Genomic DNA, 26,738 nt, shown 5'->3' with positions numbered 1-26,738 from the left:
TATCAGCATCCTGCCAAAAGCAATTAAAGCCTCATTCAGGGAGTTTAAACACATGGAGTGACTGCAGCTGAAATCCGACCAATCAGAGGAGAGGTCACACTGACACACCAGCTCCCCATTGGCCGATTTAAGTAAATGTGGGACTGCTCCTTCAAACCTGTTGGACGGGGATTCTGCCCGACGTTTGTGTGGATGCTTTCAGAAAGTTTAACACACATTCGCCGCCTGAAATAAACCTCTAAGAGCAGGAAACACACACACACTTCCTGCTGTGTGTGTGTGTGAGAGAGAGAGTAAATACGGTGCAGCTGCCTCTCCTCACGTCTCGGTACAGCTCGGGTAATAGAATTACTGCCTCCATCTGCGCGCGTGTGTGAGCTGGGTGTGAGGTGATTGGTTTACAGATGGTAGGGGTCGTATATGATTGGCCCACAGGTGAGAGGGGCGGGAGGTTAACGAGCAGAAGAAACGCCAGGACACGAACGGGGGCTGTGTGTGTTTGTTTCTCTTTCTGCCTATGGTCTGATTGGACGATAGCGAGAAAGAGGAGGCGGAGCCGTGTCTCAGGTGCAGAGAGTTTGAAGCACTCGTTCAGGCCTTTGAGAACGTGATGACGATCAAGTTTGGCCGAGTGTTCGATCCGAGCGCCTCCACCTCCTGCAGCTCTGATTGGTCGGTTTGGTGTTCACTCACTGATTAGCAGCAGCGTTTTCTAGCACCACCACAACATGCCTCATTCACACTTTCATACAAATACTAACATTCACACTCCCATGAATGCATCAGCAGTAACTCAGGGTTCAGTGTCTTGCTTGAGGACTCTTTGGCCTGGAGCAGCCAGGGTTTGAACCGCCGACTGGTAGACGATGTAACTCCTGAGCCACACCCACCCGTGTCTTTCTCCACCCATAACCTGCACCTAAATGCAGACAAACAGAGGAGACCCCAGCCTTGCTCACAGGATCAGACCCTGAGCCGGGCCCCTTGGGCCCACTCACACCTCATACCTGAAATCTTTCTCTGCTGAATCACACACAGCATGCCTCAGTTACTACGGAAACAGCAGACACACACAGCACATGCGTGTGTTTGCCCTGACACACCTACAACTACACACACACAGAGGTGTGACCAAAGAAGTCAGGATAATCCCGAGGAGCTCCACAGACACGTCCACACATCAGCGACGTTGTTCACCTTTGAATGAAGGTGTTTCAGTGCTCACCTGTATCAGCTGACAGCACGCTGACACATGTGACTAGGGCTGGGCGATATGATCCAAAATTCATATCTCGATATTTTTTAGCTGGGTGGTGATATAAGATATATATCTCGATATTTTTTAAAAGCCATAAGTTAAGAACAAAAAGAGAGTTCTTAGTCACACTGTGTCCCAGATGTCACACAGGCATTTTTATTTACATACAGCATAGATGTACATGAAGAAATTACTCAAAAATAAATTATCAGCATTTATTAAATAATAATGCTCCGTAAATAAAAGAAAACAATGTTGTTTTTGTGCATAACAAAAAGCTCACAATTGTGCAGTCAAAATGTAAACTAACAGACGCTGAGCATAATAACAAAGACAGACATATTTCACAGCTGCTCTGTTCCCAACTTCTACTGCGTGACTGACAGCCTGGAGTTTGAAATCCGCTTCGTAACCACGTCTCTTAACAGGTGCCATTTATGGTCCTTATACACACACAGTACGGTAATATTACGTTGAAGCACAGTACGTATCACTCCGCGAGGCTCCAGACTACGGTAGCCGTAATGCTCCGACAATCCATCAAGCGCTGCAGCTCCGTAGCTTACCAAAGTCGTACTAAAACATTTTTTGACAGATTGCTGAGCGCCGTGTACCACATAAAATCGGTTTGCGGTCAGTAAGCACAACCAGAATTCATACATAAGGCGCGCTGTCAACTTTTGAGAAAATGAAAGGATTTTAGGCCATGCAGCCCCTGTGGGCTGCATGTCGTTAGCGTGGTTAGCTTGTTAGCGTGGTTAGCTCGCTAACACGTTGACGTCGTCCAGCCCCACAACTCGCTAACGGAGATTTGCCGTGTCCATCTTGTCGCTGCCTGCAGGTGAAGCTATGGGGGAGAAGGGGGAGTTGTGTTCAGTGAAGGAGAGGCGAGGCGGAGTAACGTTGCGTAGAGACAAAAGTGGACGAAAGAGAGGCAAACTTGTGGCTCCACAAGTATAATTATAACGTAACATAGACTATATCGATATAAAGGATATTGTCACATCTTATATCTCGTATGAAAATATATCGATATTTTTTAAAAACTCGATATATCGCCCAGCCCTACATGTGACCATTTCACAGTCTGAGCTCTGACTCTGGGTTTTTCAGGCTATGACGTGCTGGGAACTGTGACACACAGTTAAAAAACGAACACAACAAACTGCTGTCATCATTTTACAGAAACAAAGAAACATGGCATCACATGACTGTAACACAGAGACGTCCAGGTCACACAGGAAACGACCCTGGACCGTAATCCAATCATTCTGCCTCATTTCTGCTCTTCTCTACTGACTCTTTGATGTTTGAAAAATGTCCTTCAGATAGTGATGATGATGATGATGATGTTGATGGTGATGAAGGTGATGAAGATGGTGATGATGAAGATGATGATGATGATGGTGAAGATGATGATGATGGTGAAGATGATGATAATGGTGAAGATGATGATGATGGTGAAGATGATGATGATGAAGCTGATGATGATGGTGAAGATGGTGATGGTGATGAAGATGGTGATGATGAAGATGATGATGGTGAAGATGATGATGGTGATGGTGATAATGATGATGATGGTGAAGATGATGATGATGATGATGTTGATGGTGAAGATGGTGATGGTGATGAAGATGGTGATGATGATGATGATGATGATGAAGATGATGATGGTGATGATGATGATGATGGTGAAGATGATGATGAAGATCATGGTGAAGATGATCAGAATCAGAATCAGAATACTTTATTGATCCCTGGGGGAAATTATTTTTTTGTTACAGTGCTCCATTATAAACCAACATAAACCAACATTAAGACAAGACAGACAATACGCTAACTAAGAATAGTACAATATATATATATACATAAGTCACTCATTAATAAATAGCTGGAAAAGAAACGTGTAGTTGTAGCAGTGACCAGTGTGTTAAGTGGATGCGTTGTACAGGGAGATGGCCACAGGCAGGAAAGATTTCCTGTGTCGTTCAGTGGTGCTTTTCGGTAATCTCAGTCTCTCACTGAACGAGCTCCTGTGACTGACCAGCATGTCATGGAGTGGGTGGGAGGTGTTATCCAACATTGTCTTTATCTTGGACAGCATCCGCCTCTCCGACACCACCTTGAGGGAGTCCAGCTCCATCCCCACAACATTACTGGCCTTACGGATTAGTTTATTAAGTCTGTTGGCATCTGCGACCCTCAGCCTGCTCCCCCAGCATGCAACAGCATAGAGGATCGCACTGGCCACAACAGACTCGTAGAAAATCCTGAGCATTTTCTGGCAGATGTTGAAGGACCTCAGTCGCCTCAAAAAATAGAGACGACTCTGGCCCTTCCTGTAAAGTGCTGTGGTGTTTTTAGCCCAGTCCAGTTTATTGTCAATGTGTACTCCAAGGTATTTATAGTCCTCCACAATGTCAACACTGACCCCCTGGATTGAAACAGGGGTCAAGTGTTTCCTGGTCTTCCTGAAGTCCACGATCAGTTCCTTGGTCTTTGCCACGTTGAGCTGCAGATGATTCTGCTCACACCACGTGACAAAGGAGTCGACCACAGCCCGGTACTCTGTCTCATCATCCCTGCTGATGCATCCAACCACCGCAGAGTCATCAGAAAACTTCTGAAGATGGCAGGTCTCTGTGCAGTGGCTGAAGTCTGTGGTGTAGAGAGTGAAGAGGAAGGGGGAGAGGACAGTCCCCTGTGGTGCCCCTGTGTTGCTGATTACCTTGTCAGACACACACTGTGGGAGACGTACATATTGTGGTCTTCCTGTCAGGTAATCAACAATCCAGGACACCAGAGAAGCATCCACCTGCATCGCTGCTAACTTATCACCCAGGAGGGTCGGCCTGATGGTATTGAAAGCACTAGAAAAGTCAAAAAACATGACCCTCACAGTGCTCGCCGGCTGGTCCAGATGGGTATAGACACGATTGAGCAGGTAGATGATGGCGTCCCCAGTTCCGAGACGAGGCTGATAAGCGAACTGAAGGGGATCCAGATGTGGTCTTACTATGGGTCGCAGCTGGTCCAGGATGAGCCTTTCCAGGGTCTTCATGATGTGGGAGGTCAGTGCCACGGGCCTGTAATCCTGGGGGCCACTGGGACGTGGCGTCTTTGGTACAGGGACGAGGCATGATGTCTTCCACATCACTGGGACCCTCTGCAGACTCAGCATAAACAGTTTATGAAAGACTCCACACAGCTGGGGGGCACAGGTCTTGAGGACGAGGGGACTCACTCCGTCTGGTCCAGCAGACTTGCCTGAGTGAAGTCTCCTCATTTGCATCTCAACCTGGTATTGAGTGAAGGTGATGGGTGGGGGAGGGGTGTCAGGAATCTCACAGGAGGCAACAGCGCCATGTGAAGAGAGAGGCTGGCACAGTGGTGTGGCTCTGGATTCCAGGCTGACTACAGGTGAGGTTGTGGGGGTGGGAGCAGACACTGTGGTGTCGAATCTATTGAAAAACAGATTCAACTTGTTAGCTCTATTCTCACCTCCCTCACCTCCCTCAGCTCCCCTGCTGTTGGTTGGCCTGAATCCAGTGATGGTCTTCATGCCCCTCCACACCTCTCTCATGCTGTTCTGCTGGAGTTTCCACTCCAGCTTCCTCCTGTAATTGTCCTTAGCCTCTCTGATCTTGTCCTTTAGTAACACCTGGACCTTCCTCACCTCCTCTTTATTGCCCCCTCTGAAAGCCCTCTTCTTGTTGTTGAGGAGGGCTTTGATGTCCTTAGTCACCCACGGCTTGTTATTTGGGTAACAATGAACAGTCTGAGCTGGAACAATGGAGTCGGTGCAGAAAGTTATGTAGTCTGTGATACACTCAGTAAGCCCATTGATGTCCTCGGCGTGAGGCTCACAGAGTGTTTCCCAGTCGGTCACCTCGAAACAGCCCTGTAGTTCCGCTAAGGCCTCCTCTGACCACCTCCTAACAGTCCTCGTGGTCACAGGTTCCCTCCTCACAATTGGCACATAGCGGGGGGTGAGGTGAATCAGGTTATGATCTGACCTACCAAGTGGGGGGAGGGAGGAGGAGCTGTATGCATCCTTGACATTAGCATACAGTAGGTCTAGAATTTTTTCTCCTCTGGTGGGACAGTCCACATATTGTCTGAATGTTGTTAGTGTATTGTCCAGTGATACATGGTTGAAGTCACCCGAGATCACAATAAAGGCACTTGGGTGCTGAGTCTGTAACCGGGCTATGGCAGAGTGGATAGTGTCACATGCAGCTGTGGGGTTAGCAGGGGGAGGAACATAAACAGCCACCAAGATGACGTGAGTGAATTCCCTGGGTAAATAATACGGCCTGAGTCCAACAGCACACAGTTCAATGTCCGGGCAACAAATCCTTTCTTTGATTGTTATGTTGGCAGGGTTACACCACCGGTTGTTAACTAAAACAGCAAGCCCACCTCCTTTCCGCTTACTGCTAGCGATGCTGTCCCTGTCCGCCCGAACAGTGTGGAAGCCTTCCACGGAAGCATTCTCATCGGGAATGTCCTGGTGCATCCATGATTCGGTGAAACACATCAGGCTACACTCTCGGTATTCCCTCTGACTCCGTACCAGTGCTGAGAGCTCGTCGATTTTATTCGCTAACGATCGCACATTTCCCATCACGATAGACGGCAGACACGGTTTATACCTCCTCCTCGCTTCGAGCCTCCGCTGTCTCACCGTCTCCTTCTTTCTTCTCTTCTGTCCTTGACCTCTGCATCCCCGATGTGTTTTCCTCCAAATTTCAGCTGGTACTTCTGCGGGCCTGGCCAGCGAGCCGGCCGGCATCAGGGCGATCAGCTGATCTCTGGAGTAAACAGTCCGTGAGTGTAGGAGATGTCCCGTTCCTTGATAAAAGTAACAGTTCCACGGCCACCAGAAGAACAAAAACTCTCTCAATCCACATGCTTGAGTAAAAGATAATAAACGGATGAAAATACAAGTCAGAAAAAAAAAATACGTAAGAAAAAAGAGCTAAACTAAGAGAAAAAACAGGAGCGACTGCAACAGGCTGCACGCTGGTTGGCGCATGCGCACGAGGAAGATGGTGATGATGATGGTGAAGATGATGATGAAGATGGTGAAGATGATGAAGATGGTGAAGATGATGATGATGATGGTGAAGATGATGGTGATGATGATGATGGTGAAGAAGATGGTGAAGATGATGATGATGATGATGATGGTGAAGATGATGATGATGATGGTGAAGATGATGATGATGGTGAAGATGATGATGGTGAAGATGGTGATGATGATGATGATGGTGATGATGAAGATGATGGTGATGATGATGATGGTGAAGATGATGATGATGGTGAAGATGGTGATGATGAAGATGATGATGATATTGATGATGATGATGGTGATGATGATGAAGATGATGATGATGGTGAAGATGATGATGATGGTGGTAGATTGTGTTCATGTGTGACTGATGGTTTGAATGTATTATGTCAGTATTTTATGATTATATCTGAAATGAAATCAGAAAAACAAAGTGAGTCTTTTAACACCAGGAAACGGAAAACCTCATCCTGAAAACAGCTCTGATGTTTGTCAGGAAGACAAATGGGGTCTTCTGATTGGCTGTAGATGAAGGTTCAGTCAGCTGTTGGGTCGTGTTAAACATGGAGCGAGGTGCAAGCTGTGAGACAAACACTAATCAGCCGCAGACGCACAAATGGCTGATTTGAGAGTAAACTCATCACAGCTTTTGTTCTCACTCGCTCTTCATCAGTCTGGATTGTCCTTGCTCCTTCCTCCTCCTTCTCCTTCTCCTTCTCCTCTTCCTCCTCCTCTTCCTTCCATGATTAAACCTCATGTTTTTCTAATCGATTCTCCTCAAGGTCCATTGATCCACTGACACGTGCACACACACATTAAAACGCTCTGGTAACCAGGAAATGAAATCAAACATGAGTCTACGCTCAGGTTAAAATCGTCTCTGCGAGGAAATCAGCGTTTCAAGGTCGATCAACTTTCCCAGGAAAATGCTCTGAAAGATGGGGAAGCTACAGAGTGGCATGTGGCCACAAAGCTTTTTGTGTGTGAAACATCCAAACACACACTCAGATACCTGCTGATGTCATTCACATGGAGCTCCGCCTTCTTGGACGCTCTGTTACTACAGTGACCTCACAGCAGCCATATTATTGGTCACATGATGTCATTAAAAGGCTCCAACAACACACCAAAGCTCCAGCTCAGGTGAAGCTAGCAGAAAGCTGTCACCGTCCACCTGTCAAAGAGGCCACGCCCCTAATAATGCAAACATTAAGCCTACATGTGTAATGAAGTGGCATCATCAGGCTGTGAGGATGTTTATGTGAATGTGGAGTCAGTGGTACGAATCAGAACTGCAGCTTTAGCTTTTTAGTTACAAATAAGTGAAAAGTCATTAAATGTTGTTTCTTTATCGAGTCGCCGTTTTGTCCCAAATAAGCAAAGAAAATGTTTGATGGCTCCACAGTGACCCCACCTCACCAAACCATCAAGCGATCAATCAGAAAGTCATCTGCAGATGAAGCGAAGGCAACATTGAAGCGATGCAACATAACTGACAGCTGACTGAAGGAATACTGCAGTACAGTTACCATAGAGACGCCCTTCAACCCGCACACACGCTCGCTGTAAGACGACCGATTTAAATTTCATAGAAACTTTGCAGAAAGATGAAGGGAAGTGAAAGCAGTGAGCTCGGGAGATTGACAGCTGTAGTCGTGACACGGAGATGTGAAGACACACTAATGAGAGCGCGCACACACACACACACAGAGGAAGAGGGTGCGTTCAGAGTTACAGAGCTTTAAAGCAAACGTCGCGCTTTTATTCTGAAGTCTTCCAATTACAGATTTCCACTGTCGACAAAATGAGCCATTTGTTCTCACACACACACAGATCAATTATGGATTTACTGATTTATTACACTAACGAGCACCGTTTATTTTCTTATCTCCTCTCGTCAGTGATGATTTCCTGTTGTTTATTTTTTTATTTTTTTTATTTTTTTATTTTTGTGTCCTGTCTGGCACTGTAGCAATCAGAATTATTGTCTGAAGGCCAAGAAAAATACCCAACAGATTTACTTTTTGTCATAGTTTATTTGAAGTTATTGTAATCAGGCCAGACTGGACTCGGGGACGGGAAAGAACCCCGGCAACACACCAACCAGGACCCGAGGCCCAGCCAGGTCCCCAGCCCAGAGTCTGGCCCGTCCCGGACCCACCCCGGGGCAGCCAGGCTACCAGGTCAGTAACCCACATCCGTCAGCACAGACCCTCCCCTAGCCCCGCTGCACGCAGCCACGAGGAAACAACAGAGCCAACAGAGCCCTTAATAGGCCATGACCGCAACCCCGGGTTGAACCCTCCAAGGAAGATGCTCCTGGGGAACCCCCCGACGCCCTAAGCCTGTCCCTACCTCCACACCAATCACAACAGCGAAGGTGGGACCAAACTATGACCCCCCACCCCCGCTACGTGATGGAGCTGATCAAAGGAGCCCAGAGCAATTGATCTGATGTGGTGGCAGAGTCTGTATTAAGACTAATGTAATCTAATAGATAATTTCTATATTGGTTAGAATTAAGATTATTTTTATTTTTCCAGTTCATGAGGACTGTTTTCTTGGCTATGCATAGGGCAGTGAAAACCATAGGGGCTATATTCTTATCTGTAGTGACATTATCTAAGCTGCCCAACAAACACACTAAAGGGGAAGTTGGAATGTTACATTTCAGACACTTTGATAAGTCCTCACATATCTCGCGCCAAAACTTCTGAACTGGTGGACAGAACCAAAGAGCGTGGATATAATTGTCCGGTGAATTGGTTTGGCAGTGTGAGCAGTTGTTGGTAGACGTAAAGCCCATCTTGAACATCCGATGACCTGTATAGTGCACTCTATGTAGTATTTTGTATTGAATTAATTGAAGACTGGGATTTCTAATTAGATGAAAGGTTTTTAAGCAAATCTGAGACCAGAAGTTTTGGTCTAAGTTAACTGATAAATCCGCTTCCCATTTTGCAATAGGAAGTGATATTGATTCATCTGTTTTAGAAAGCATTCTGTATATTTTGGATAGTAATTTGGGGGTTTTAAGAGTAAGAAATTGAACCACACTTGGTGGTGTTTGTAGTTCAACTTGACCCGGTTTGAATTTCTTTTTTACTATGGATTTAATTTGTTGATATTCTAAAAATCTTTTCTTGTTGATTCCCATATTGTGTAACTAGTCTGTCAAATGGAATAAATTCTGTTCCTTCTAATATATGGTCTAAGTATTTGATTCCTTTACCACTCCAATCTGAAAAGTTTATCATATTATTGTTTTGTAATATGTCAGGGTTGTTCCAGATAGGTGTACGTTTGCACGGGGTTAATGAAGACTCCGTCAATTTTAGAAACTCCCACCATGCTGTCAGAGAAGAGCTGATGTTGACGCTTTTGAAGCATTCATGTCGTTGGATGTTTGAGCTGATAAATGGTAGGTCTGAAATCTCTAGATTATTGCAAAGTGCTTGTTCTACATCTAGCCAAGGTTCATCTAAGAGGGTATGTTTTAGCCATCCTGAGATAAACTGAAGCCTGTTGGCTAAGAAGTAGTGCTGAAAGTTAAGTAGTTCTAATCCTCCTTTATCCTTGGTCTTTTGTAGTGTTTTTAAGCTTATACGTGGGGGTTTATTTTTCCAAAGGAACTTGGACATACATGAATCTAGAGATCTGAACCAATCTTGTGGCGGTTTAGTTGGGATCATTGAGAATAAATAATTTATGTTTCGTAAGACCATCATTTTTATAGTGGCAACCCTTCCCATGAGTGATATGGGTAGACATTTCCACCTAGCCAGATCACCTTATACTTTCTTTAAAAGTGGGATATGGTTTAATTTGGTTAGATCTGCAAGCTTGGGAGAAACATCAATACCTAAATATTTTATATTTCCTGATTGCAGTGGTGTAGAAGAGGAATTATGGAAGGAGCAATTAATCGGAAGGACTGTAGATTTTGACCAGTTAATTGAGTAGTCTGATATTCTTGCAAAAGAGTTTATCAGTTCAGTCACCCCAGAGATATTGGTTTGTGAGTTTTGGAGAAAAAGTAACACATCATCCGCATAAAGGCTGATTTTATGTTCCACGTTCTTGCATTTTATGCCCTTAATTACTGAATTCTGTCTAATTGCTGCTGCTAGTGGTTCAATAAAAATTGCAAACAGTGAAGGGGAGAGTGGGCATCCCTGCCTGGTGCCCCTCAAGAGACAGAAGCTGGAGGATGTCTGGTCATTTGTTCTGACACAAGCTGTTGGGGAATTGTATAATATTTTTAACCAGTTAATGAAAGAGGATCCAAAACCAAATTTTGTGTAAAGTTGCAAATAGAAATTTCCAGTTAACTCTGTCAAACGCTTTTTCTGCATCTAAAGAAAATATTGTAGTTTCAAGGTTTTTATTGTATGAGCAGTCTATCAAATTAAGTAATCTGCGTGTATTTGTTGATGAGTGCCTACCTTTTATGAAACCAGTTTGGTCAGGATGAATTAAGAGGGGGGTTATTTTCTCCAGTCTCTTTGAGAGAGCTTTGCAGATTATTTTAAGGTCTACATTTATAAGGGATATTGGACGATAGCTTGAGGGATATACAGGGTCTTTGCCTGGTTTTAGCAGGAGATTAATGTTTGCAGAATTCATATTTGATGGAAGTCTGCCCTTTTCTTTGATTTCTAACAACGTTCTGTAAAAAACTGGTGCCAGAATCGTCCAGAATTCTTTGTAGAATTCTGCAGGAAAGCCGTCTGGACCTGGAGCCTTATTATTGGGCAGACTTATCAGGGTTTCCTAGAGTTCACCTGGTGTCAGTGGCGAATCCAGTGCCATTGCTTGAGTGTCTAATAATTTTGGAAGAGTTATGTTGTCCAAAAACTGATCAATTTCCTTTTTAGATGGGTTTATTTGTGGTGAATACGTTTTATAGAAATCCCTGAAAATGTTGTTTATTTGTTTCGGTTCATATATTGTGTTCCCAGATGAGTCTTGAACAGCACATATAGTTGTTTTTTCTTTATTTATTTTTAGCTGGTTTGCTAGAAATTGACCGGATTTATTACCATGTTCATAATTTTGTAAGCGTAGTCTTTGTACTAAGATTTTTGTTTTTTTATCAATTATCTCATTTAATTCTAGTTTTGTTTTGCGTATTTTGTTCAATGTTTCCTGATCTTGGTGGGACGCGTAGGCTTCTTCTAGGGATTTGATGGTGTTTTTTTCTAATTCCTGAATATTTTTGTTTTCTTCTTTCTTTTTATGTGATGAGAAAGAAATTATTTTACCTCTCATCACAGCTTTCCCTGCTTCCCATAGAACAGAAGCTGATGTTCCGGGAGTGTCAATAAAGTCTAAATATAAAGTCCACTCTTTTTTTAAATATTTAATAAAGTCTTCATCTTTAAGTAGTGATGTATTAAATCTCTAGTTTTTACTTGCCGTAGTATTGTTCTTGTGCATTAGTGTTAGAGATACAGGAGCATGATCGCTGACAGCTATAGGGTGAATCTCAGTGTCTGAAATGTCGCTCAGCAGTGAGCTGCTGACCAAAAAATAATCCAGACGAGAGTAGGAGTGATGAACATGTGAGAAAAAAGTATATTCCTTACTGGTGGGGTGAAGGGAGCGCCATGCATCGCAAAGACCAAAGTCGCTCATATACTGTTTGATTATATTTGTGGACTGCCAATTACGCTGAGTTCCTGCTGTATTGAGCCTATCCATTTCTTCATTTAGTCCAAGGTTGAGGTCGCCTCCAAGAACAAGTGTGCCATCTAAGTGTTCAGAGAGTGCACTGAAAAAACCGTGAAAGAATGAGGGATCATCAACATTTGGATCATATACACTTATAATACATAGCTTTTTATCAAGTATAGATAGTTTAATGATTAAGAATCTGCCCTCTGGATCTATAACTGTATCGAGTACTGTGAAATTAATATTTTTATGTATTAAAATTGCTACTCCCCTTTGTCTAGAATTATAACAAGCTGAGAACACATTAGGAAACTCAGGTGTTTTAAGTTCATTCGAACCTCTAAGAGGTCTGTGGGTCTCTTGTAAAAGGACAACATCTGCCTGTAGTTTTTTGAGTTGGTTAAATATTTTTAACCTCTTTTCTCTGGAGCCAGCTCCATTTATATTCCATGTAACGAATCTTAGTGCACCCATAGATGTCTGTGCATAACTAGGGGTGTACGCTGTGTGTGTCGCTTAGACAGGTGGAGAGAAAACATCACTTGTTCATAAATAAAGAGAAGGAGAGAGAGAAAGAAAGTGTGTCGAGATGCTCCCTGAGTCTGACTATGTGTGTGCATATTTACTAATATGAGTAGGCTTAGCTTAAGTGTGTGTATCCCATAGGTCTGTGTGCGCTGTCTGACTGATGTAAATGTGCTGCCATTGAGCGCATGACTGTGCGTGATCGTGCTGTGCGTATGTGTCGAAATAAAGGATGTTGTTTGTGGATGAGTGTGGAAGCAGGTGATCGAAGCAGTGAAAGAAAATAAAAAAGAAAGAAACCAAGGACAAGGGTGAGCAGCATAAAAACAAGACGGGGAAAAAGAGAAAGAAAACGAGAAGAAGAGAAAAAGAAACGGAAACATTCCAATTAAACCATTGAGGGAGAGTGACGGTGTAAATTCTGCTATCATATTACACGTAAGATGCGATTTGATACTGGTAAGTTAAACAGAAGTTAATGCAAGTTAGTGTGAGTGGATGGGGAAAGGGTGTAGCGGATTCTTATCTGGTGTGAAGTTAATACAGCCACGGAATGATGCCAGGGTCGTGGTGAAGCTGTCCGTCCACGTAGAGCCGGTCCACAGCGATGACAGCGCGGGAGCCCTTCTGGATGAGGCCGCGTCGGATTGGGAAGAGGACCCTGCGTCGCTCCAGGATCTCTTTGGGGAACTGGTCGTTCACGCTGAAGTCCGTTCCTTTTAATTCCCTGCCGCGGCTTTTCACCGGTTCCTTTTGTTTGAAGTGGCCGAATTTGGCCACAATAGGACGTGGTCTCCTGGCCGGCGACCTCACGGCCCCCGAGCGATGCACTCTATCGAAGGCGATGTTCTTTCAGGGCTCTAGACTAACTTTTTGCCATGGGCGTACAGGTACGCCTAACTTTAAAAAGTTAGGCGTACCGGCACAAAAGTTAGGCGCACACAAATTTTATAATAATTTATATAATATAATGTGTTTTTCTGGATACACTGTGCTTTTTCAGCATTCAAAGATTGATGACACCGTGTCAGAGCACTGGCTATGAATTTCAGAAGGATCAGACCTTAACTTAACAGAAAAGTTAGCAATAGTTCATATCCTATTACAGCTACATCCACTTCTGTCGTGCCTAGGCTGCTCACTAGGGCTGGGTATCATCACTGATTTCTATAATCCATTCGATTCCGGTTTTCAAAGTTCCGATTCGATTCAACTTAGCCTTAGACAGTCAGAAATATTATAATTCTGATCATTTATCAGTACTGACTTCATCAGAATTGTGAACATCACAGCAGGATGCCTTTGTGTGAAAGTAACTGAGAATAAAACACAGAAAAACATGAAGGAGATTTTCCTGGTCTGGCTTTTTATAGCAGATAACCTTAAAAATATTCTACAATGTTCTGCATATAAAGTTTAAATTTCTTCAGTATTGAACAACAGAAAAAATAGGCTTTCTTGTCCGAGGTCATTTAAGTGAAAAAAAGAAAAGAAAAAGACAGCAGCCGACAGCGCTGTAAACAACGGTAGACTGGTGGGTAATAAGCGAATGAATAATACGGAAAACAGAGATTGGAGACGGGAAACTGTTCTTGAAGTACAGAGAGAGATAGAGAGAGAGCTAGCTGTGCATGAAGTGTGATTTTAATAGTCGTGGAAGCAAAACAGCAAAATTCATGAGGACATTGATCAAATGTGAAGCGCAGTTTGCTGCTTCTTTTGCTGCTGGCTCGGTGAATTTTGGTTGGAGAGAGACAAAACCTGCAGCTCAGAATCAGCGCAAAAAGACGTAATCACAGTGCGGACCGGACGCATCAGAATCGCTAAGCTCCGACAGCGTGTCCGTCTACGGGCCGTCGGGTGAGAAAGCCGAGAAAGACAAAGTTGATTCTGATGTGTCGGGTCCGTTCTGTGTTTACGTCTTTGTGCGGAATCCCTGTACCTGCTCTCATTTACTGTTTGGTTGTTGTTGAAATGGTTTTGTGAGCTTTAATCTGAGAATCTGGCGTTTCTGGCAAAACACAGTTATATTTAAAAGTCGATTCAGGATTTAATGAATTGATATCGCTTTATTCAAGCTACTCACCTCTCTCTTCCACCTGCACTTTCAACTGGACCACGGCCAATCAGAGAGGTCCCGCCCCTGACTATCTCTTATTGGTTTAGTCCACGATAGGGGCATAATGTGTGTCTGTGTCTGTTGTTGACCACAGGGAAGGTTGCAGATTTTTTTTTTTTTTTTGCTACCCGAACAGTTGGTCGCACAGGTGCAACCAAATATATTTTTTTAGTCGCACCACTGAAAAATTTGGTCGCATTTGCGACCAAAATGGTCGCACTCTAGAGCCCTGTCTTTACGGTGTCCTCCGGCAGCTTCAGGTGGATTTTAATGAAGCTTTTCACCGTTGCCTCCGCGTCCTCTCCAGCAGATTCTGGAATACCAGAAAACACAAGGTTGTCTCGCATGCTACGGGCTTGTAGATCGATAACGGACTCTTTTTTTTTTTTTTTCTGTGTTTAGCTGGGTCACATTATCGGTGAGACATTTCACCGACTCCCGTAGCGTGGCATTTTCAGCAGCAAGCGTTTCCACCTGCTGCTGGCTGAACTCCAGGGATTCTCGCAGAGATTTAAATTCCCAGTGTAAAATCTCCACCAGGGACAGCCTCACATCAAAACTGGACAATCGCTTGTCGATTGACTCCAGGATGTCTGCAATGTCTTTGCCGGCAGGCGATGTTGTGCCGGGGGAGTCTGCCGGGCGACATCTCCTCGATGACGGTGTCTCAATTTTGGCCGGGGAAGCTGCACTCTGAGCCTTCTTCATGACTAAATCTTGAAAACAGCGGTCGATGTAATCTTGGAGAGAGTCTAAACTCTCCCCGTTGTCCTCCAGGGTGTTAGAGATGATAGGACAGATGTTGTTAGTTATAAGACAATTGATTAGTATATTTGGTAATACTGAAGTTTAAAGAAACTTTGTTCAATTCCAAACTACCATTCGCTTTAATTTTCCGCCAAAATCTCCGGCGTCTGACGTCAGTTACAACCAGGGGCGGATCTAGATTAATTTTCTTAGGGTGGCATGAGGGTGGCAAAATCAAAGCCTTTTCTTTTTTCCCAAACACATCCGCAGGTGGGGCAGCACGGTGGCACAGTGGTTAGCACTGTTGCCGCACAGCAAGAAGGTCCTGAGTTCAATTCCACCATCAGGCCAGGGTCTTTCTGTGTGGAGTTTGCATGTTCTCCCCGTGTCTGCGTGGGTTCCCTCCGGGTACTCCGGCTTCCTCCCACCGTCCAAAGACATGTAGTTTGTGGGGATAGGTTAATTGGATAATCCAAATTGCCACTAGGTGTGAATGTGAGTGTGAATGGTTGTCTGTCCTTGTGTGTTAGCCCTGCGACAGACTGGCGACCTGTCCAGGGTGTACCCCGCCTCTCGCCCTATGACAGCTGGGATTGGCTCCAGCACCCCCCGCGACCCTGAAAAGGATAAGCGGTAGCAAATGGATGGATGGATGGACATCCGCAGGTGGTTACATATGGTTAAAATGATTCAAATGCAGTAAGTATACACGTTTTTCATATAAATATAGTCTATAACTTAATTATTGTCTGTAGCCCACATGATTACACACTTTAGTTACATAAAACATGTGAGTTTTGATTTTATGTACTGTATAGCCTGTATAATAAATAAATATGTAGCCCAATAAGTATAAAATCCAGAAAGCTACACAACAACAGGCGGTTCATTTACAAACACAAGTCTAACTTAAGTTTCACACTGTTTTTGTTAGAAAACAATCACATTGTTACAGCTTAAATAGAAAAAAATTACAAAATTACATTAAAATTACACAAAATGTCAGAAATCTGCACTGTCATGAGCAAAAATTTAAACCTAATTTTTCACGATTTGTTGGATTAACCCTCTGAGGTCTGAAATACAACCGGACATTTTTGACTCCTTTTGAGTTTACGTTTGTATTTCACCCTGAAATTGTTTCCTTTTATTTTTTCCCCCCTTGCCTTGTTTGGTGTCTTTTCAGCTCAACTGAATTTAGTTGTTTTTTCACTGACATACTGCATTAGTATTACTGATCTGAAATCACACAAAGAACCTAAAATCCTAGCAGCATTTATTACTGTAAACAAAAACCACAGACATGTTGAGTAAATTTTTATAACTTGAAATGCAAATATAAAATGTACATTTTGTAAACATAAACAACTATTTATCTAAAAATGCAGCCAGTACACCTGCCGTTTTTTTCATTTTGTACAACCATTTAAAAATATTACTAAAACTAAAATAAGAGAACAATCAGGTGTCGCAATAAGATGCCCCACAAATGATGTGTGCCAGTAAAAAGAAGTTTGTCCACCAAAAGACAGAAGAGCACAGGGATAAACCTGCAGGCCTGACAACAGGTGTATCACTCCGCTGGTTTTCTGCTTAGTGACAGTGTTTACATTGCAAATGTGCCTCTGTGACATTCATTAATGCCCTCACTGACACACTAAACAAAACGACTACACAACAGAACAGCTACACAAGACAACACACTAAGTAAACACTCCACACTAAACGTCACAAATCTCTCACATATAAAACCTCTCTCTCTCACTCGCTGTCTCGCTGTCGTTACCGTCACTCCCAAAACTTTTCCCTCTTCCTAAACAACCAAATCCCACATGTTGACTTTTTGTTTAATTGGTCGACATGGTGCATTTTTCCACCAATAAGAAAGAGGTGGCTTTTTTCCTTTCTTTACTGTTTTCACGCTGTCTTTAGAAAACGCTTAAAACACTCGCACACACAAACCTGACGACAGTATTTAGAAAAAAGCGTGGCTTATATATATTATCATAACTCTGGATTTACTGGCCTGTAATTAAAATTTAAAAACTTTGAAGTCCGAACTTTCATTGTGGGCTGAAATAGAGACTCGGCGTGGCTGCAGCTTGTTGCTGTGTCAGCTTACATCAGTCATGTGATTTGGAGGTGCAGCGTGTCCGTGGACCACAGAGGGTTAATAACACTCACCTTCCTTCCATTTCCAGAGTGTAACATCCAACCACCTGTGTAAAATCTGAAATTCCCATGGTGTTGTTCAAAATGTGCTCTGGCACAATCATAAGCGTTGCTTGCTACTGAAAACAAGAAAAAAGCCGGTCCTGCTATGGGCTGAACCGTTTGTTAATGGTGGAGGGGGGGGGAACACTATGCAATATATTCAGTTTTAGCATTTATATTCACTGTTGACTGTAACAGGGCTCAAACTGTTAATGCTATCTTATTTTAATAAACAACACTGTCATATGCAAAACTGGGGTGGCACTTGGGGTGGCAAGGGATCATTTTAGGGTGGCACTTACCACCCCATGCCACCCTTCTAGATCCGCCCCTGGTTACAACATGAGTCGCTTAACTTGTCCGTCACTTCCGTCCTTCACTATTCTCACCTCACAGCATACTGACAAATAGACTCACCTTTCCTGTTGTTTCATCTCTTTCCCACCGTCTTCACTACTTTTCATTTTCTCCATCCTGTGACCTCACACATGCTTTTATTGTGAAGGCTGTGCTGTCTGGCATTCGCTCCATTAAATGATCAGAAACATTGAGCTGAAAGTCTGACTTTATTTTGATGGGTGTTAATCCTCAACATGTTCACTGTGAGCAAGTTTGACGTTTATTAACATGTTTATTAATCATATGTATTAATATGCTAATAAACATGTTTATTAACACGTTTTGCATTCAAACCATTTTAAATTTAACTCATTCAGTTTTTTATGTGCTGTTCACATACACAAAGATTTTAAAAGTAAATAAAAAGACATATTTCTATACAAACAAGTCTGTCACTGTTTAAGGACTTTATCTTGGCTGTTTATAATGAGGTGTTGCTTCCTCTCCGCAGGCTCCTCCTTCCTGTTTGTGAACACGTCAGGTCGCTATGGTGGTCAGCGCGCTCAGCTGCTACTACCGCCACTCAGAGAAAACGACACGCACTGCCTCAGTTTCCTGTTTTACCAGGTTGGAGGGCGCGAGGGTGCCGTGCCCGCTACGCTTAACGTCTACATCAAAGGTACGCAGGAACACTGGCGCAGGTTAGTCAGTGTAGGCGGAGCTCTCAGATGATGACGGTGTATGTGTTTCCTGCAGAGAACAGTAGTCCTCTGGGAGTTCCTGTCTTTAACTCCTCAGGCCCCGCCTACCACATCTGGAAGGGGGTGGAGCTTGCTGTGTCCACCTTCTGGCCCAATCACTACGAGGTAAACCACCCTAACGCAAACACGCACGTTTACTTTTGACAGGTTTTACCTGAATAGTGTGATACCAGGTGGTACTAAACTGGGAGATTGGCTGGAAAGCAGCAAGATAACACATACGCTGGTATTTCTATCACTGCGAGGACTGTGGTTGGGGTACTGACCAAACCCTGACCCCCAGTCTGGACCCTCCGTCCCAAAAAGCGGTCCTCACATGTCCTGAGAGTTGCAGTGGTCCTCACAGAGATACACAGGCGAATGCACACACACTCGCTCTGGATGTGGCTGATCCGTATTGAAAGCTCTTTTATGTGGCTTTAAAAGCTCTGTCATCTCCAAACCACACGAGGGCTGCAGCTAATTGGTTCAACACACACACATAGGCGCACACTTGGTGTAGAGCAGCAGCAGGAAGTGAGTTTTTCTCACCACGGGAACCTTCTAGTGCCAAAAAATGTTTCCTCCCGTCGACAGCACAACCTCTGGACTCAACGTCCCAATCTGTTCCTGTTACTGTCCAACATTTTAGAAATGATTTTGCGTTTCAGTCGTGTGGCTCTGAACACTTATGGCTGATTGTCGATCTGACGCTGGACTTATTAAAATCTCACAAACACATGAAAGCATTCACAAAGGTGTTTCCACCTGCACCACTCACAGGCAGCTCTCTTTATAGATTCCGTGTTGTTGTTGTCATGTCTCTACCACTAGCAGTTTCTCTGACGTCCAGCAGAGGCAGCAGTGAGTCAGTCCCAAAGACTCCCATGTTAAAACAAACATATTTACAGCCTGATACACAGACTGTTTCCCCCCTCATAACAGCTTTATGGGAGAGAATGTTTCCTGAACTTACCTGCAAGTTACGAGGCCCCTCCCACTGCGTTGGAGGCGGTTCTGTTGAAGCTAACCGCATTCTCTAATACCCTAACACCTGCACAATGTTCAGGTGTTGTCCTGGCAACGGAGAGGTCACTGCAGCTGCATCTGTCCAACATCTGTCTGAGTCTGACAGACAAACACTGCTGTCTGCAGGTCAGCACGCCGGCCCATAAACCATCAAGTCCCACAGCAGGGAGCCACACACACAACCACACACACACACACACACTGTAACACAAACACACACTGTAACACACAGATTGTAATACACACACACAGACACACGTGCAGGTGTTGTTGCCTGTGAACAACCATCCTGTCATCACAGCAGCCATCACTAATTAGCTGCATCACCACGGTAACAACACTGCTAGCTCATTAGTGACAGGCTTAATTAGATAGTGGAGGGGGGAGAAGTGGGGGAGGACTGAAAGAAAGAATCAGGAAGTGAGAGATTGGAAAAGGAAATGCAGGGAGGAGAGAAGAATGAAGGGAAGAGAAGTCATATCTGAGAGAGACGGGAGGGAGGAGGACTTCCTGTTATGGGCGGCAACAGGAAGTAAGGCTCCATTTTCTATGCTGACTGTACAACACACACACACACAGCTGAATGTGTGTCAGAGAGGGTTATCAAGGACGTATATGGCAGGGGAATTTTCTCTGGCTTCGTGAAGTTGTAGTCATGGCGTTAGAAGAAGTTCCTCAGGGCACGCTGCTGGGCCCACTCGTTACACTCAGATGGAAAATATAAGCACTATTAAGAAAACGGTCTGACGTTAAAATCATCAAACTCACAGGCAGAGAATCTGAACTGATGTCTGTAGTCATGTTTGACTTACATCAGAGATTCTTTCTTTTTGGACACAAATAGAAAACACTGACAAAAGCCGCGGTCAGGGTCACATCTGACACTGGTAACTGACAACTACACATCTGACACTGGTAACTGACAACTACACATCTGACACCGCGGTAACTGACAACTACACATCTGACACCGCGGTAACTGACAACTACACATCTGACACTGGTAACTGTCAACTACACATCTGACACCGCGTAACTGACAACTACATATCTGACACTGTGGTAACTGACAACTACACATCTGACACTGGTAACTGTCAACTACACATCTGACACCGCGGTAACTGACAACTACACATCTGACACCGTGGTAACTGGGTAACTGACAACTACACATCTGACACCGTGGTAACTGACAACTACACATCTGTCACCGTGGTAACTGGGTAACTGACAACTACACATCTGACACTGGGGTAACTGACAACTACACATCTGACACCGCGGTAACTGACAACTACACATCTGACACCGTGGTAATTGGGTAACTGCAAACTACACATCTGACACCGCGGTAACTGACAACTACACATCTGACACTGGTAACTGACAACTACACATCTGACACTGGTAACTGACAGCTACACATCTGACAGCGTGGTAACTGGGTAACTGACAACTACACATCTGACACCGCGGTAACTGACAACTACACATCTGACACCACGGTAACTGACAACTACACATCTGACACTGGTAACTGACAACTACACATCTGACTCCACGGTAACTGACAACTACACATCTGACACTGGTAACTGACAACTACACATCTGACACCGCGTTAACTGACAACTACACATCTGACACCGCGGTAACTGACAACTACACATCTGACACTGGTAACTGACAACTACACATCTGACACCACGGTAACTGACAACTACACATCTGACACCACGGTAACTGACAACTACACATCTGACACTGGTAACTGACAACTACACATCTGACACCGCGTTAACTGACAACTACACATCTGACACCACGGTAACTGACAACTACACATCTGACACTGGTAACTGACAACTACACATCTGACACCACGGTAACTGACAACTACACATCTGACACCGCGGTAACTGACAACTACACATCTGACACCGTGGTAATTGGGTAACTGCAAACTACACATCTGACACCGCGGTAACTGACAACTACACATCTGACACTGGTAACTGACAGCTACACATCTGACAGCGTGGTAACTGGGTAACTGACAACTACACATCTGACACCGCGGTAACTGACAACTACACATCTGACACCACGGTAACTGACAACTACACATCTGACACTGGTAACTGACAACTACACATCTGACTCCACGGTAACTGACAACTACACATCTGACACTGGTAACTGACAACTACACATCTGACACCGCGTTAACTGACAACTACACATCTGACACCGCGGTAACTGACAACTACACATCTGACACTGGTAACTGACAACTACACATCTGACACCACGGTAACTGACAACTACACATCTGACACCACGGTAACTGACAACTACACATCTGACACTGGTAACTGACAACTACACATCTGACACCGCGTTAACTGACAACTACACATCTGACACCACGGTAACTGACAACTACACATCTGACACTGGTAACTGACAACTACACATCTGACACCACGGTAACTGACAACTACACATCTGACACCACGGTAACTGACAACTACACATCTGACTCCACGGTAACTGACAACTACACATCTGACACTGGTAACTGACAACTACACATCTGACACCACGGTAACTGACAACTACACATCTGACACTGGTAACTGACAACTACACATCTGACTCCACGGTAACTGACAACTACACATCTGACACTGGTAACTGACAACTACACATCTGACACCGCGGTAACTGACAACTACACATCTGACACTGGTAACTGACAACTACACATCTGACACTGGTAACTGACAACTACACATCTGACACCGCGGTAACTGACAACTACACATCTGACACTGGTAACTGACAACTACACATCTGACACCGCGTTAACTGACAACTACACATCTGACACTGGTAACTGACAACTACACATCTGACACCGCGGTAACTGACAACTACACATCTGACACCGCGGTAACTGACAACTACACATCTGACAGTCAAAGGAGCTTGCAAAGAAAAGCGTCTGGACTTCTTTAAGTTGCTTGAAGACTTTTCACCTCTCATCCGAGAAACTTCTTCAGTTCTAAGGTCAAATGGTGGGGAGTCCCTGGCTGATTGGGACCCACACCCAGTTTCACACCTTGGCTCAGGCGATTAGAGGATCATCAGGGGGTCCTTTTGTCCCTCTGTGGGGGGAAACTCCCACTGGGTTTAAATCTGGGACTCCCCACCATTTGACCTTAGAACTGAAGAAGCTTCTCGGATGAGAGGTGAAACGTCTTCAAGCAACTTAAAGAAGTCCAGACGCTTTTCTTTGCAAGCTCCTTTGACTACGATGACCTGGATGACTGAGAACCTTCACAGACATACACATCTGACACCGTGGTAACTGACAACTACACATCTGACACTGTGATGAGATGAGAATTATTTTGTAGTTTTACAGCCAAAATGAAGCAGGCGGCCTCTTGATGCGTGGACGTTAAAGGGTTAAAACCATCAACACGTGCAGGTCTGAGGTTTCACAGCTGGTGTTTGGTCTTTGGTGCAGGTGGTGTTTGAGGCGGTCAGCACCGGTCACAGAGGCATTCTGGCCATCAAGGACATCTCACTGCAGGGACACCAGTGCAGTAAGTTTACACACACACACGCACACAGACACACAGGAAGACACCGCCCCCTTGTAGAACAAGTTCCTAATTGGTTAACGACGTTTGGCTACTTAATTGGATAACAATGTTAAAAGTTGAGCCGGTATTGTAGAATCAAGGTCACTGTGTGTGTGTGTGTGTGTGTGTGTGTGTGTGTGTGTGTGTGTGTGTGTGGAGGCAGGGGAGCTCATTAAAATATAAGTTGATTAGCATGGACTTTGATCCATCCTTCTGTTTATCTACTTGCTCAACTGAAGACTCCTATTTTTTATGTTGTTTTGTTATGTGAACACAACACACACACACATAGGGTGGTGTGTGTGTGTGTGTGTGTGTGTGTGTGTGTGTGTACACATCTTTTTGATGGAAGAAAAACCTCGAGTAAACATCTTTGACCTGAACTTTTTCTTGCTGCCTTACTTCACGTCAACACTGTTCAATAAACTGATTGAAAACACACACACACACACACACACACACACACACACACACACACACTTACCTGCATCCTCCAGAATCCATTTTCTAATTGGATTGTAGAGATTTTTGTTTTTCGGCTGAAGAGATCAGAGGAGAGAAGACTCACTGTTACCGTAGCATGGTCAGTCAGGTGATGTCAGCAGTGTGTGATCTCTGACCTCAGTGTTTTACGTGTTCCTGTCCTCAGTGAGCACCCCTCACTTCCTCCATATCAAAGGTGTGGAGGTGAACGCAGGACAGACAGCCACGTTTCACTGCACCGTCAACGGACGTCCGCAGAGCAACCTGCTGCTGTACCTGCAGGTGATCTATCAATAATCCATAGTCAGTAACATGAGCGCCACGCGGCAAGACTGCACGCGGTGTGGCGTGTGTGTATGTGGCTGCTTCACTTTGTGTGTTTGTGCTCGGCAGGGCATGGGCGGTCGGCTGGCCGCAGTACGGGAAACCAAACCGCTGAACGCTCGGCGTTACGTGGCGAGCTTCAATGTGGACAACACGACCAAAGGAGACTCTGGACGCTACCGCTGCATCGCCCAATCAGAGCGAGGGGTGGGCGTGTCCTCCTACGCTGACCTCACAGTCAAACGTGAGTGCTGCTCTCTTATTGACTGATAATCTCTGAATATATTTAAGTGACGTGAATAATGTGAAGCTTAAAAAACTGATCATCATGTCTTCCACAAGAGGACACCTGTCCCACCCCCTCCCCCTCTCCTCACCCCCCTCCCTCACTCGTCTGTCTCTCGCTGCAGATCAAAGCTGCAGTTTGTCATGTTTTTTATTTTAATGACTCCATCGTGAAACGAGGAAGAGTTTTATTAAAGCTCCTCATTACTGCTCTGTGACTGTGTGTGTGTGTGTGTGTTGCGGGGTTAGAGGAGAGCCTCATTAGAAAGTCAGAGCGCTGTTTTAAGGCGGGAGTCTCGGCGGCGTTTTGTCAGAATGTTTCTGTGAAGATGAATCACGCCAAAGTAAAAGCCTCCTCTTCCTGGCGCTGCCTGTCAGAGCGCTGGCGCCCTAACCCGAACGCACATGCGGGCCCCCGGCGTGTTAACGATGACTCGTTAAACGCACTGTGTTCGGTGCGACGGAGCCGTCAGGCGTCTCTGAAGCGTAGCTTTCATCCACGCTTTTTTCCTACCCCGTCACGCTGAAGAGTCGGAGGAACGCGGGATGAGCCTCGATGGCGTTTAGCCCTCAGCTCGCGGCTTAGTCATGGCGGCACATCTGATGGTGTCTGCTGAGACCAGCATTATAAATATGATTTCATGTTTTATTAGATTCTCTTAAATCAACATAATTCTGCGATTTTACATTTAAGCATGTTTCAGTCTAAATAAGAGAAATCACAGCAGATCAATGGGATCCATCAGTAATCGATCAGCAGCCTGTGACGGTTTCATGGATGTCCGACTTCATTATTTCTCTTATTTGTGTCACATGTTCTCTGAGGGATCACACAGCTCTGTTTTATATTTTCAGCCACCAGAGGCGCTGTGGAGCACCCACTTCATACTCTGATTATATCATGACAAACTGATGAGACAACAGTTTATATCGTACTCTTCCATCACACAACAAAGTGTTGTGACACACTAACTGCACATTCAGAAATAGATCCCACTGCACGCCATGCTGGGTGATGCTAACTAGTACTGCGCTACCAGCTGTTAGGGCTCTTTGTTCAGGATCGTAAAGCCAGGCGGAGGATGATGAGCAGAGAGCGTCTGAGTTTGCAGCTTTTAAACAGTTTCATGTTGAATCTGCCTTTTGTGTTGGGCGGGGCTGTGGCAGCTCCGCAGGTGCTTTTACCTGGACGTACAGGCCTGGTTTTTGATACCCAGACTGACGGTGCTGGAGAAGAAGTTGTAGAGAGTGAAGGTAAGAGTGGTCCCAGTGCTGACCAGGGCAGTGACCCCCTCAAGCTAGGCAAGTGGCTCCAGCAGGTCCCGGGAACAACAGGGATCTCTGTTCAGAAGAGTGCAGTGCTATGAACAGCTAAGATACTGCGCAGGACCCTCAAGCTACTGAGGACCCGAGCTTGAAACTCTCCCCGCCCACGAAGGGGAGAGTTTTATTTTTATACACACACACACACATATATACCTTTATATTTGTTTAGTTCAGATTTGAGTTTGTGTCTGTAGATGTGAGAAGAAGCAGATCCAAGTGATATTGCTCACAGCTGAGCTGATCAATACAAGGATTAAGTCTGTGTGTGTGTGTCTGTGTGTGCCATTTCTAAGGAAACAAACACTATAACAGGTGAGGAGGTGTTTGTTGGTCACATGACCTGACACATATCCCCACAATCCCCGGCGGTTAAACCTCTGATTGAACTGTCACTCAGACTTTGTATGTGTGTTTGATACACACACACACACACACACACACACACACACACACACACACAGGTGAACATTAACCTGAACGTGAAAAACAGATATCATTGTATCCTGGCTGGTGTGTGTGTGTGTGTGTTTTCGATGAAGTGGGTCAAGACGAAGTAGAGCAGCACCACCGGGGATTCTGGGTAATAGAATCCAGGTCTGCCGTGATTCGCCGAAGGTCACGAATATTAATTGTCTTATTAACACCTTCCTCCCTCGTCAAGAGTTTAGTGAAACCCAGAAGAGCATGTGTGTGTGAGTGTTCATGTGTGTGTGAGTGTTCATGTGTGTGTTGTCACACTGATCTTGGTCCTTTGTCCCTCAGAGCCCCCTGTACCCATCGCCCCTCCTCAGCTGACAGCAGTTGGTGCCACCTACCTGTGGATACAACTTAACGCCAACTCGATCAATGGGGACGGACCAATCATTGAGCGAGACGTGAGTGCTGATTGGTCACTGATTCAGAAGTGTGGCTACAGCTACGACATTGGCTAACATTGCATAGT

The 26,738-nt window shown here is 44.7% G+C and overlaps 1 protein-coding gene across 7 annotated transcripts in view; it reads left to right on the top strand.

Moving 5' to 3' along the window:
• Positions 1 to 26,738, top strand: part of LOC146380916 (receptor-type tyrosine-protein phosphatase mu-like) — a 212,951-nt gene that overhangs the window by 44,226 nt on the left and 141,987 nt on the right. For all 7 annotated transcript variants that reach the window (XM_084940255.1, XM_084940254.1, XM_084940251.1 and 4 more), the window contains exons 3-8: positions 18,464 to 18,631; positions 18,709 to 18,818; positions 23,260 to 23,338; positions 24,027 to 24,142; positions 24,254 to 24,428; positions 26,558 to 26,670. In XM_084940255.1, the coding sequence (XP_084796381.1) occupies positions 18,464 to 18,631; positions 18,709 to 18,818; positions 23,260 to 23,338; positions 24,027 to 24,142; positions 24,254 to 24,428; positions 26,558 to 26,670 (761 nt within the window). The remainder of the gene's footprint in view (positions 1 to 18,463; positions 18,632 to 18,708; positions 18,819 to 23,259; positions 23,339 to 24,026; positions 24,143 to 24,253; positions 24,429 to 26,557; positions 26,671 to 26,738) is intronic.

This window comes from Perissodus microlepis, chromosome 9 (assembly GCF_051167445.1).
Source record: "Perissodus microlepis isolate ML-2025 ecotype Zambia chromosome 9, ASM5116744v1, whole genome shotgun sequence".
Lineage (NCBI taxonomy): Eukaryota > Metazoa > Chordata > Actinopteri > Cichliformes > Cichlidae > Perissodus > Perissodus microlepis.
This window is presented reverse-complemented; position numbering and strand designations above follow the sequence as displayed.